Source organism: Pleurodeles waltl, chromosome 8 (genome assembly GCF_031143425.1).
Source record: "Pleurodeles waltl isolate 20211129_DDA chromosome 8, aPleWal1.hap1.20221129, whole genome shotgun sequence".
In the NCBI taxonomy this organism is placed as follows: domain Eukaryota; kingdom Metazoa; phylum Chordata; class Amphibia; order Caudata; family Salamandridae; genus Pleurodeles; species Pleurodeles waltl.
The window spans coordinates 313,176,172-313,189,112 of record NC_090447.1 but is presented as its reverse complement, the minus strand read 5'-3'; the positions used below and the strand labels follow the sequence as shown (position 1 = coordinate 313,189,112).

At 44.4% G+C, this 12,941-nt stretch overlaps 1 protein-coding gene across 1 annotated transcript in view; it reads left to right on the top strand.

Moving 5' to 3' along the window:
* CHD1L (chromodomain helicase DNA binding protein 1 like) overlaps positions 1–12,941 on the top strand; it is a 228,787-nt gene that overhangs the window by 44,594 nt on the left and 171,252 nt on the right. The window contains exon 4 of the mRNA XM_069204150.1: positions 4,338–4,452. Coding sequence (XP_069060251.1) covers positions 4,338–4,452 — 115 coding nt within the window. The remainder of the gene's footprint in view (positions 1–4,337; positions 4,453–12,941) is intronic.

Below are 12,941 nucleotides of genomic sequence, written 5' to 3'. Positions count from 1 at the left end.
GTGCCTCATAAAAAAAAAAAACTTCAAAGACACAGACCCTAAATCACATTTGGTGTCTGGAAAAGGACTATAAGAAGGGGAAGTTGAGTCTCTAAAAAGTTGTCATCAGCCAAGCAGCCAGACGGGCTGTGTGAGAAGGGAAAGCTCTGCAAGACTCCTCCCTGTGACCCTGGCTGGGGGCCAAGGCTTCTTAGTCTCCCTGCTGGGTGAGAGGACAGCACCCAGGGAAACCAAGACCACCTGCCCGGAAACACCAGCTCCTGCCTGCTTGTTAATACCAGTGTGCCCTGTGAGGAAGAGAAAAATTTTGCAGAGAGAGCAAGATCATGTGTAGGGACTCCCAGTGTGAGGATTTAGCGGTGCACCCATCGGCCTGTAGCCCTTGCGCTAGACTGTTTTCAGTGAGCCCCTAGTATGCCAGGAGAGGGCTGCTGTAGACTCTGCCAAGTATCAAGGGCTATGTGGAGGGCATTATGTTGACCCTGTATGCCAGAGGGGGCCACCTGTGAAGAAGTTATGTGACCAGCGTGCCAAGACTCGGGCACGCCTGAAGGGCAACCCCATATGCCAGGTGGGGCCACTGTGGTGCAGGCAATTGCACCTGAGGAGTCTATGTAGTGCTTGAAAGGTACAGCAGCAACCTAGTACGCGGAGGAGCTGCTGGGACCAAATCATCTAAGACCTCGGGCCATTTCTCTGGACTGAATTGAGACTGTGACCAGGGGAACTAGCCATACCATAGGATCTGCCCTGACTGACCCTTGTGGAACCCTGTGAGACTCCAGTTGATGGCTGAAGGACTGAATTTGCCCACTGGGTAGAACATTCTTTGCCCCATCGCTGTGAGTTGGAAACTGCTCCAAACGCTGGGAAGATTATCCTTGCCACTTTCTGATTGATGCTACTGCGTGTACTGCGAGCAATCTGACCTCTGCAAGCAGGATCACATTTTGCATGTGCAGCCCTGAGGGCACCTAGTGTAACACCAAATGCTTCTGTGCTGCAGTAGCGGGTAAGCCTTAAATTAGGGCCTTTGGGGCACTAGGGTATTCACTGCTAAAGATGCTGTGCCACCATAGACACTTTTGACTGAAATCATGAAGAGCCTTTATTATAGACTAATAGTTTGCATTCCCTGATGTGGCCACCAGTGATTGGGGAAATTCATATCTTTACTTGTCTATGTTAGATTTTTGTCATTTTGGTCTTGTTTGATTTAGATAAATATTGGATGTTTTTCTAAACTTGTGTGGAGTCCTTTTGTGGTGTTTTCACTGTGTTACTGTGTTTTTCTGTGCAAATACTTTACACATTGCCTCTGAGATAAGCGTGTCTGCTTGTGCCAAGCTACCAAGGGGGTGAGCATGGGTTATCTCAACGGTGTATCTCCCTTACCCTGACTAGAGTGAGTGTCCCTACTTGGACAGGATGTAAACTGAGAGCCAACTAGAGACCCCCTTTCTAACAACTGTTATCAGAAAATATTATGAACCCGAATACGATTGACATCCACTGAGATATCTGTGCACATGCCTTTATGTAATCCTCCCCATATGGTAATCAAGCTGTTTGGTTTATGGCTGGGCTGAGACAGATTAAGAAAGAAATGAGGAGTGCAGATCACTGTTGGAGCAGACCAGCTGATCAGCTGACCCTAGAGGTGTTAAATGTATACAACTACCAAAAGCTGTTTTTCTATTGGTTAAAGAGCTGACTGGCACCACAAGCATAGTATTTAGGGTTACTCCTTCACAGAAGTTATGCAACCAGCTAAATACAGTTTTGTCAATAAGGCAGAAGAGATACAAAGGATGTAGAATCTAGTTCCATTTAACATTATTACCTAGACTCAATGCCTTTTTCTCTATTCTCTCCTCTTTTCCACCTTTGGAGTGGAGTGAGTTTAAATATTTAGTCCTTCTAGTAAACTCAGGCTCCTTTAGATCCATGTCTGCCTGATATCTGTAAAAAATTGTTGGATGCAATTTTAAATCTGACAGATTTGCTTAATGCCTATCCTGTAAAGGGGTGTGATGCCAGCATATTGAAAACACATTACTATCTTACCCTTTTTAAAGGGAGCTGGTTTGGATCCAGAGAAGCTGAATCATTTTTGTCCTATATCTTTACTACCTTATGAGGCAAGAACAATTTGTAGCTAAGTTCTTGAGTAACCATCTTCATTCAAATAACAATCTAAATGTAATGCTGGCAAAGTGTTGCGCTGCCCATAGCACAGAGGCAGCCTTAAACTCTATTTTAGATGACCTGAGATTGCATTTTGACACTGTAAAGATCTGTGTTTTTGATATTGCTAAAGTTGTCGACTTTCTTCAACACGTTCAATCATGGAATCGTACTGGACTGTGTCAGGGCAGTCAGCATTGGTACAGCTCTGAAGTGGTTCCAGACATTCTTGTTAAAAAGTTCTTAGTTGGTCATGCTACACATCTATATTTCTCAGAGAAAAAAAGTGGGGGTCAAATTATATATGTATGCTAATGTCATTCATATTTTGAAAAGATAACAAAGGTTATCCAGGGCCTGGCAAGGAGTTTTAAAAAATGCTTCGTTTCATCTGGGATTGCTTAAATTGCAATAAACTGAAAACCAGTGTTGAGAAAACAGAGGTGCTGAAGGTGAATAACCCTTCTGATCTATTGTTAGATTGTTACGGGCCAAGTAAATTAGGCATACCACAAATAACAGCATGGTAAAAAGATTGAGGGTGAAAACTGACTCAAAGCTTACTCTGGCATCCCACGTTCCATCAAACATCTCCTACTGTTGACACAGATTGAGAATGAATGCTAAGGGAAATTTCACTGAAGGCTCTAATCGGTTTACGACTGGATTAGGCTAACTTCATCTATTTAGAATCACTTGGTTCATCAAACAGATTGCAGGTACTGCAAAATTGTGCAGCTCACTTTGTGACTGGTTCTTCCAGAATATCACAGGCTAACCCGATTTACAACATTTGCACTGCCCATTAAACATAAGGTATTTTGCCAGGTATATAAATGCTTTATGATATTATGCCTTCCTATCTGAAAAGAAAACGCATCAAGAAATACTGCCCAGTGAGATCCCTTAGATAGGCAAAGTTCTTGAAAAGTGCCTCAAAACTCAGAAATTCACTTCCATTAATTCGTCTCTGCCTAACGTCATTGTCTAAGTTCAGGAAGAGCCCGAAAATGTGGCTTTTTGCACAAACTCTTTCTTAGCTGTTTTAACTAACCTTCCTGTGCATTCATTGCTGTTAGAGACCTTTGGGTGATAGTGCACATTTAAATTGGAAAGTAATATAATGCACCTGATGCAGGGCTGATGGCCAGTAATGACATCGCTTGGACAGTTTGTCCTGGGCATTTAGTCCCTCTCTCTGGCCCCCTTAAGTGGGTCTTAAATTCGCTTTTTAGGTCTGAGTTTTGACAGTGCAGTGGTCAAAGATGCATATTTTCTTTAATACAATTCAAATAGGTGTTCTAATCTGCCTCCTTCAAACATTGCTTTTGTCCAGCCGCTTCCTGCTATTAGTTTAAGACTGTTAATCATAGCTTGGCTCAGCCACTTGAAGTATTTCATTTTCGCCTCTGCTACTGGCTGCAATTATTGTTACCCTTTGACATATTTTTCTGGCTTTGAGGCTTGTAAATGTAGTGCAGTTGATATGATTGAGGGCAGTGAAACTCCGGTGTCACATACTATGCCCTTTTCTTGGAATTATTTGTTGGTGTAATTGCAGTGTTGAGCTCAAAGTTAATCTATGCGATTCCCATCTAGTCTCTCTCACATTAATTCTCTCCATAAAGGCAACTCTCCTCGACAGGTGAGAGTTAGCAAAGGAAACAACTAAAGTAACTTGATTTCTCAAACATAAGCTTGGAAGTTTAGAGCACCAGGAGGGCTCAATAACAGATATTGTCCATAATGCAGTGATTTATAGGTGTGGGACTCACCTTCATACTTCAGAAAGTCAAAGGCAGCCGTAACTGAGTGGACCTCACCAAAATAATGCTATTTAGTCAGAATCACGTCTAGCTGTTTTGCTTTGCTTCAGTTTCTCAACACCTCTCTTTTGATTTCCCTGCATCACTTTAGTCTTTTATTCTTTTTGATCCCTTGCTTTTACTTCTACTTGTTTATTATCTCTAGGTGATAGGTTGACAGCGTGCTTAACATCTGTGACACGAGATGTGATGCTTATCAATTTTTTTGTGACATTCAAATAGAAGCCCCTATGAAGTAGCAAAAGTACACCTTAGTTATTTTTAATAGCAAGGTATCACCAGTATGTTTCCTAATTTTGTATTTTTACATTTGTTTTATAACAGATTTTCTCCGGGTATTTCTTTTGCTGTGTATACAGGAGATAAGGAAAAAAGAAAGGACTTGCAGAAGAACATATCAAACAAAACAGACTTTCATGTAGTATTGACTACATATGAGGTATGTAGTGTGAAATGGCTTAGCAGATGCTACATTTCATCTATGATCTATGCTTCGGCCATTTTGTGTTAGACTGTATTTGATGTACTTGTGTCAAAGCTTTCCTCTTATCAAAAAGGGTCAATTGGCAGGATCGGCGAAAAACTATGGGGGATTCATTATGACATTGACGGACGGCAAAGTGCGGCCGTCTTCCTGTGGGCCCCATTAACAGTTTCCCACTGGGTCAGCGGCCGAAAACAATGTTTCCCCCCACTGGCCCTGCGTGAAACGCTGTACAATATTGACGTCGGCTCTTAATAGAGCCGGCGGCAATGCTGTAGTGCGTACAGTGCACCAGCACCCGTCACAATTTTCACTGTCTGTAAGGTAGACAGTGAAGATTGCGATGGGCCTGTCCGTGGGGGGCCCCTGCTCAGCCATTGCCAAGTGGATGGGCAGTGTAGGGGCTCCCCTTCCCAGTCTCTGCCAGCACTTACATGGTACTCCTCTTGGCACATACATTGGCAAAAGAAACAATACACGATCCAGTTGAAATGAAGTCAAACAGAGAACTGGGTCATTTAGAATAAGTAACTAATGTCCTGCAGGAGGGAACACATTGGGCCAGAATTACTGAAATGCAATTTTGCATTTCCTAAATAGCAGCTTCATAGAAATTGCTATCTAGGAAATGCAAAATGCTATGTACCAAGATACTTATTTCTTCATAGTGATTCCTGTAAAGTAGGAATCGCTATTAGGGAATCGAAAATAAGAAATCCCATGCAATTTGTGACAGTGGGCCAGTTTTGCATTTCCCAAATAGCGATTTCCTAGTAATGCAAAACCAAGGATGGCCATGGGAAAAAGGCCCCCCAAAATGCACCCCAAAAATAGTGATGAACATGTAGAGTGCACATATGTGTGTGCTGTATTGCAATAAAAAAAAAGCATTTTGGGGTGCTTTGTTTTAAATTGCACATGGTTACCATCGACTTGAAGTCAATGAAATTGCATTTCCTAAATGCCCAGTTGGCATTTAGGAAATACTTTGTACATCTGAATAGGAATTGCAAATAGGTAATCCCTCTTTGCGATCTCCTATTCAAAAGATAGCAAATTTTAATTTTTGCTGGGTAGAAATTGCAACTCGTGATTCCCTACAGGGCTTTGTAAGTCAGAAAAGCCCATTTTGCATTTCTTAACCGAAATATCGATTCCGAAAGTTAAGAAATGCAACTTAACTGGCTTTGTACATCTGGCCCATTGTGTGTTAAAAGAAAAACTCATAAATTGTGCAGTTGTCAGAAAGTTTGATTTTATGTTAAATAATTCAACAGTGTAATATTTATGCCAAATATGTTAATGTTGAATAAACTTGCAGTCAGTGGAACTTCAAAGCAAAAATAAACAAATGTGCAAGTATATGAGGAGACACACCACTAATGAGTGCTCTAACAAAAAGAATCTCCAAATAAAAAAAAAGCAGCGTAGACCGGCAGGGAGATAAGCAAAAAGGAAATGGGAGATCCTTCCCTTTTATAAAGATTCGAACAATACATGTTATATAGAAAATATTGTGACACTCTGAAATACTTAACATTCGTTAGCATGGAATGTTACATCAATGTAAATTAATGTTCGATGGCATCTGTCGCTGTAGATACGCATGTTCTGCAATAGCTCGCCATCTGGTGTTGGGCCGGAGTGTTACAAGTTGTTTTTCTTCGAAGAAGTCTTTCGAGTCACGGGACCGAGTGACTCCTCCTTTTGTCTCCATTGCGCATGGGCGTCGACTCCATCTTCGATTGTTTTTTTTCCGCCATCGGGTTCGGACGTGTTCCTGTCGCTCCGAGTTTCGGAACGGAAAATTAGCTAATTTCGGAAGATTTTCGTCGGTATTGTTGCGTTCGGGATCGGCGTACTTAGATTCCACACCGCATCGAAGATCGAAGAGCTCCGGTGCCCTTCGGGGTAGTTTTTCGATCCTCCGTCGGGGCCTGGTCGGCCCGACCGCGTGCTGAAGAACGCCGATGGAACGGACCCCGTTCCGTTTCTGCCCCAAATGCCACAATAAATACCCCTACACAGACCAACACTTGGTCTGCAACCTGTGCCTGTCACCTGAGCACAGCGAAGACACCTGCGAGGCCTGTCGTGCGTTCCGGTCCCGAAAAACACTCCGAGACCGTCGAGCCAGAAGACTTCAAATGGCGTCCGCACCGACAGCCCAACGGGAGTTCGAGGAACAGGAAGAAGAAGGTACCTTCTCGATCCAAGACTCAGACTCCGAAGGATTCGACGATACACAAACCGTGAGTAAGACGTCGAAAACCACACAAAGAAACATTTACAAGGCCCAGGGGACGCCACTGCCACCAGGCCATGGCTCGACCCATAAATTCGGTGACCGACCGTCGGCACCGAAAAAGGCCCAAACAGTGCCGAGATCGTCCGACTCCGGTCGAGACACCGGCACGCAGCCTTCTCGGGACCGAGAAAGTGCTGGAGACAAGCCTCGACACCGAGATGCCGGTGTGGACACGGCTCGACGCCGAGACAGCGGCACCGAAACAGATCGACGCCGAGAGGTTTCGGCCCCGAAAAGGAAAAAAGTCACCTCGGAGCCGAAAAAACACGCAGACAAAGTTTCGATGCCGAAACAAACTGCAAGCGACCCAGCTTCAGGCTCTTATACAGAAGAGCACTCGCTAACCTCCCAAATGCAAAAGCATAGGTTTGAGGAAGAGCTACAAGCAACTGATGTGGACCATACGCAAAAGCGTATCTTCATTCAGCAGGGGACAGGAAAAATAAGCACCCTTCCCCCCATTAGGAGAAAGAGAAGGTTGGAGTTCCAGACGGAACAAGCACCACAACCAAAAGTGGTGAAAACAGTTACACCACCACCCTCTCCTCCGCCCGTGATTAACGTTTCACCAGCACAAACTCCATCACACTCCCCAGCTCACACCACCATGAGCCAGGGTGACCAAGATCAGGACGCATGGGACCTATACGACGCCCCAGTGTCAGATAACAGCCCGGAGGCATACCCTACAAAGCCATCTCCACCAGAAGACAGCACCGCGTACTCTCAGGTGGTGGCTAGAGCAGCACAATTTCACAACGTAAGCCTCCACTCAGAACAGGTCGAGGATGATTTCTTGTTCAACACACTCTCCTCCACCCACAGCTCCTACCAAAGCCTGCCTATGCTCCCTGGTATGCTCCGGCACGCAAAAGACATATTTAAGGAGCCGGTCAAAAGTAGGGCAATCACACCAAGGGTGGAAAAAAAGTATAAGCCGCCTCCTACGGACCCGGTTTTCATCACTACACAGCTGCCACCAGACTCTGTTGTTGTAGGAGCAGCTAGGAAAAGGGCCAACTCTCACACATCTGGAGATGCACCACCCCCAGATAAAGAAAGCCGCAAGTTCGATGCAGCTGGTAAGAGAGTCGCAGCACAAGCTGCAAACCAGTGGCGCATCGCGAACTCCCAGGCACTACTTGCGCGCTATGACAGAGCCCACTGGGACGAGATGCAACATCTCATTGAACATCTGCCCAAGGACTTCCAAAATAGGGCAAAACAAGTGGTTGAGGAGGGACAGACCATCTCCAACAACCAGATACGTTCCTCCATGGACGCTGCAGATACAGCTGCACGGACAATTAATACATCTGTAACTATCAGAAGGCATGCATGGCTCCGAATGTCTGGATTTAAACCAGAGATTCAACAAGCAGTTCTCAATATGCCTTTTAATGAAAAAGAACTGTTCGGTCCAGAAGTGGACACAGCGATTGAGAAACTCAAAAAAGATACGGACACTGCCAAAGCCATGGGCGCACTCTACTCCCCGCAGAGCAGAGGGAATTACAGCACATTCCGTAAAACGCCCTTTCGAGGGGGGTTTCGGGGTCAAAGCACACAAGCCAGCACCTCACAAGCAACACCGTCCACTTACCAGGGACAGTATAGAGGAGGTTTTCGGGGACAATATAGAGGAGGGCAATTCCCTAGAAATAGACGGAGATTTCAAAGCCCCAAAACCCCTACTACTAAACAATGACTCACATGTCACTCACCCCCTCCACACAACACCAGTGGGGGGAAGAATAGGTCATTATTACAAAGCATGGGAGGAAATCACTACAGACACTTGGGTTCTAGCAATTATCCAACATGGTTATTGCATAGAATTTCTACAATTCCCTCCAAACATACCACCAAAAGCACAAAATTTAACAACACACCATTCCAATCTCCTGGAGATAAAAGTGCAGGCACTATTGCAAAAGAATGCAATCGAATTAGTGCCAAACACACAAATAAACACAGGAGTTTACTCACTGTACTTTCTGATACCAAAGAAGGACAAAACGCTGAGACCAATCCTAGACCTCAGAGTAGTGAACACTTTCATCAAATCAGACCACTTCCACATGGTCACACTACAAGAAGTATTGCCATTGCTAAAACTGCACGACTACATGGCAACTTTAGACCTCAAGGATGCTTATTTCCATATACCAATACACCCATCGCACAGGAAATACCTAAGGTTTGTATTCAAAGGAATACATTACCAATTCAAGGTACTGCCTTTCGGATTAACAACCGCACCAAGAGTCTTTACCAAATGTCTAGCAGTAGTCGCAGCACACATAAGAAGGCAGCAAATACATGTGTTCCCATATCTAGACGACTGGCTAATCAAGGCCCATTCGTTAATAGAGTGCTCAAATCACACAAATCATATCATACAAACCCTCTTCAAACTAGGGTTCACCGTCAATTTCACAAAATCCAAAATTCTGCCACGCAAGGTACAACAATACCTGGGAGCCATAATAGACACATCAAAAGGAGTAGCCACTCCAAGTCCACAAAGAATTCAAAATTTCAACACCATCATACAACGCATGTATCCAACACAAAAGATACAGGCAAAGATGGTATTACAACTCCTAGGCATGATGTCATCATGCATAGCCATTGTCCCAAACGCAAGACTGCACATGAGGCCCTTACAACAATGCCTAGCATCACAGTGGTCTCAAGCACAGGGTCACCTTCTAGATCTGGTGTTAATAGACCGCCAAACTTACCTCTCGCTTCTGTGGTGGAACAACATAAATTTAAACAAGGGGCGGCCTTTCCAAGACCCAGTGCCACAATACGTAATAACAACAGATGCTTCCATGACAGGGTGGGGAGCACACCTCGATCAACACAGCATACAAGGACAATGGAACGTACATCAAACAAAACTGCATATCAATCACCTAGAACTTCTAGCAGTTTTTCAAGCACTAAAAGCTTTCCAACCAATAATAGTTCACAAATACATTCTCGTCAAAACAGACAACATGACAACAATGTATTATCTAAACAAGCAGGGAGGGACGCACTCCACGCAGTTAAGCCTGCTAGCACAAAAAATTTGGCATTGGGCAATTCACAACCAAATTCGCCTAATTGCACAGTTTATACCAGGGATACAAAATCAACTCGCAGACAATCTCTCTCGAGATCACCAACAGGTCCACGAATGGGAAATTCACCCCCAAATTCTGAACACTTATTTCAAACTCTGGGGAACACCTCAGATAGACTTGTTTGCGACAAGGGAGAACGCAAAATGCCAAAACTTCGCATCCAGATACCCACACAAACAATCCCAAGGCAATGCCCTATGGATGAACTGGTCAGGGATATTTGCTTACGCTTTTCCTCCTCTCCCTCTCCTTCCTTACCTGGTAAACAAACTCAGTCAAAGCAAACTCAAACTCATATTGATAGCACCAACTTGGGCAAGGCAACCCTGGTACACAACGCTGCTAGACCTATCAGTGGTACCCTGCATCAAATTGCCCAACAGGCCAGATCTGTTGACACAGCACAACCAAAAGATCAGACACCCAGATCCAGCATCGCTGAATCTAGCAATCTGGCTCCTGAAATCCTAGAATTCGGGCACTTACAACTTACCCAAGAATGTATGGAAGTCATAAAACAAGCAAGAAGGCCATCCACCAGGCACTGCTATGCAAGTAAATGGAAGAGGTTTGTTTGCTACTGCCATATTAATCAAATACAACCATTACACACAACTCCAGAACATGTAGTGGGTTACTTGCTTCACTTACAAAAATCTAACCTAGCTTTCTCTTCCATTAAGATTCACCTTGCAGCAATATCTGTATACTTGCAGACTACCTATTCAACTTCCCTATATAAAATACCAGTCATTAAAGCATTCATGGAGGGCCTTAGGAGAATTATACCACCAAGAACACTACCTGTTCCTTCATGGAACCTAAATGTTGTCCTAACTAGACTTATGGGTCCACCTTTTGAACCCATGCACTCCTGCGACATACAGTTCCTAACCTGGAAGGTGGCATTTCTCATCGCCATTACTTCCCTGAGAAGAGTAAGCGAGATTCAGGCGTTTACTATACAGGAACCTTTTATACAACTACACAAAAATAAAGTCGTCCTAAGGACCAATCCTAAATTTTTGCCAAAGGTTATTTCACCGTTCCATCTAAATCAAACAGTGGAACTTCCAGTGTTCTTTCCACAGCCAGATACCGTAGCTGAAAGGGCACTACATACATTAGATGTCAAAAGAGCATTGATGTATTACATTGACAGAACAAACAACATCAGAAAGACTAAACAACTCTTTATTGCATTTCAAAAACCTCATGCAGGAAACCCAATTTCAAAACAAGGTATAGCCAGATGGATAGTTAAATGCATCCAAATCTGCTACCTTAAAGCTAAACGACAGCTGCCCATTACACCAAGGGCACACTCAACCAGAAAGAAAGGTGCTACCATGGCCTTTCTAGGAAACATCCCAATGCAAGAAATATGTAAGGCAGCCACATGGTCTACGCCTCACACATTCACCAAGCACTACTGTGTAGACGTGTTATCCGCACAACAAGCCACAGTAGGTCAAGCTGTATTAAGGACATTATTTCAGACTACTTCCACTCCTACAGGCTGATCCACCGCTTTTGGGGAAATAACTGCTTACTAGTCTATGCAGAACATGCGTATCTACAGCGACAGATGCCATCGAACTGAAAATGTCACTTACCCAGTGTACATCTGTTCGTGGCATCAGTCGCAGTAGATTCGCATGTGCCCACCCGCCTCCCCGGGAGCCTGTAGCAGTTTGGAAGTTACCTTCAATTATTTATATATGTATCATCTCAACCTTAAATAGGTGTATACTTAGTCACTCCATTGCATGGGCACTATTACTACAATTCAACTCCTACCTCACCCTCTGCGGGGAAAAACAATCGAAGATGGAGTCGACGCCCATGCGCAATGGAGACAAAAGGAGGAGTCACTCGGTCCCGTGACTCGAAAGACTTCTTCGAAGAAAAACAACTTGTAACACTCCGGCCCAACACCAGATGGCGAGCTATTGCAGAACATGCGAATCTACTGCGACTGATGCCACGAACAGATGTACACTGGGTAAGTGACATTTTCATTATCTTGCTTTCCCTCCACTTTTCGTCTGGACACATGTATTTGTTGAATACATTTACCCTGTATTTCCACACAGACATTCATTATTAATGTAATGTTTTTTACAAGAAGCAGTCAGTTGAACATCAAATCAAAAATTAACAAATGTGCAAGTATGTGAGTAGACACACCACTAAGGAAGCAGAATATCGACTTTAGAATACATTGCATTAATTAATTCTCCTGCGCATCACCACAATATTCTTCCAGCACAGTAACATGGAAAAGGACACTTTGGGCCTGATGATGAGTTCGGCGGCGGTTTTACCCGTCCGCCGAACTTCTGATGGGGAGGTTGCTACCATTGTGGCTACCTCCCGGCCGGGCCCATTATGAGTTTCCCGCTAGATCGGTGGGTGTAAACCTGAGTTTCCGCCTATCTGCCTAACGGGAAACACCCTACAGCACTGTCTCCGGCTCATAGTCGAGCCGGTGGCAATGCAGTAGGATGCAGGGTGCACCAGCACCTTTGCAATGTTCACTGTCTGCAAAGCTGGCCATGGGGCCCCTGCACTGCCCATGTCTGCACCCGTTCTCCGCCAGCCTTTTCATGGCGGTTTTACTGCCATGAAGTCACTGGTAGAGAACAAAGTCATAATCCCCAGGGCAGCGCTGCTTGCGGATTATGACCGCCAAGACCGCCGGGACGATTAATCCTGGCGGTGCTGGCCGTCTGACTGCAGCACAACTGCTGTGGTAGTAATATGGTGCTCGGCCCACAGCATTAGCAGTGGTCCAACTGCCATCTGCGAACCTGGTGATGAGGCCCTTTATATAATAGACAATGAAGACTTTTACTTATGCCAACCAGCTGCAGAGTACCAGCCTTGAAAAGTTAAATCTTGTCAGCTATATAAAAAGATACAGAGACGAGCAAGACTATTATTTGAAAACTGAATCATGCTATTTTTCTGTTTTACAGACAGAGAAACTGATGTAC